The following is a 1034-nucleotide window of genomic DNA, read 5'->3' on the forward strand; positions in this document are numbered from 1 at the left end:
ATATATATATATATATATATATATATACACATATATTTGAATTTAGATTGGCTTCATCTCAAATCTGCTACACTGTTTGTGAATCACTGGCTTGAGAAACTTCGAAAAAAAAAAAACAACCCTAAAAAATATATTGTTAATTGTTAATGTGTTTTAGAAATTTAATCTTCCAAAAACGTGCTTAGTGAGAAGAGAAAGGGTCATTGTCATGACTTTTGTAGAGCTTCCAGATCTAGTAGAGGAGGTGAAGAGAGGAAGAAACCACAACTCATGGTTGCTGTAGCATAAAGCTATACATCAACACATTGAGTTATTCTCTAGCACAAGCTTTGGTGCAAATGCTTGCAATTCACTGGGCTCCACTAAACATAGTCAAAAGCCAGATGATGGTGTTAAACCAGCAACAGATTAGTTCTACCTAGCAAATGAAAAATCTAACATCTGAGACCAACAAGCCTCCACACAATTTTCACCTATATTTTATTCGCAAAGCCTGAATTGACATAAGGCTATACTGGATCACTTGCCAAAGATGCTGTGTTGTGGGATCTAACCCTGAACTCAGTAATTACAAAGGGAACTGTTTAATCACATGGTCATGCTTTTGCCCTTAGATATTTGTTGATATTATGTGGTGGTGAATATGATGCTGGTTCTGTTGTTGCTTTCTTTTTTTTATGCTTATGAATTATAATTGTCTTTATTAATTATTAATCATTGTTATATTAATTGCTGTTTCAGGAACTATTTTCAACACATGATCACAAAGAGGGCCTGACAAATCTTGCATTGTCTCCATATTTGAACAAAATAGCGACATCTGGTGGCAGCAGGTAAATAATTTTGTCCAACTTTAGGCGGTTGCAGCTTATTCTACTGGTGATAATGTGGTCAAAGATGCATTGGAATTTCTTGGTACTCAGGATAAAAATTTCATTTGGTATCCTCACTTAGATTTACAAGATTTCATCACAAAACACACACACACACATGCGCATACACACACACACACACACACACACACACACACACAC

General features: G+C 35.2%; 1 protein-coding gene across 1 annotated transcript in view; it reads left to right on the top strand.

The window, feature by feature from the left end:
- The window catches only part of LOC106884413 (WD repeat-containing protein 19), a 123731-nt gene that overhangs the window by 19552 nt on the left and 103145 nt on the right, over window positions 1-1034 (top strand). Inside the window, exon 9 of the mRNA XM_014935776.2 lies at window positions 742-833. Within this exon, the coding sequence (XP_014791262.1) occupies window positions 742-833 (92 nt within the window). The remainder of the gene's footprint in view (window positions 1-741; window positions 834-1034) is intronic.

This window comes from Octopus bimaculoides, chromosome 1, assembly GCF_001194135.2.
Source record: "Octopus bimaculoides isolate UCB-OBI-ISO-001 chromosome 1, ASM119413v2, whole genome shotgun sequence".
NCBI classification, from domain to species: domain Eukaryota; kingdom Metazoa; phylum Mollusca; class Cephalopoda; order Octopoda; family Octopodidae; genus Octopus; species Octopus bimaculoides.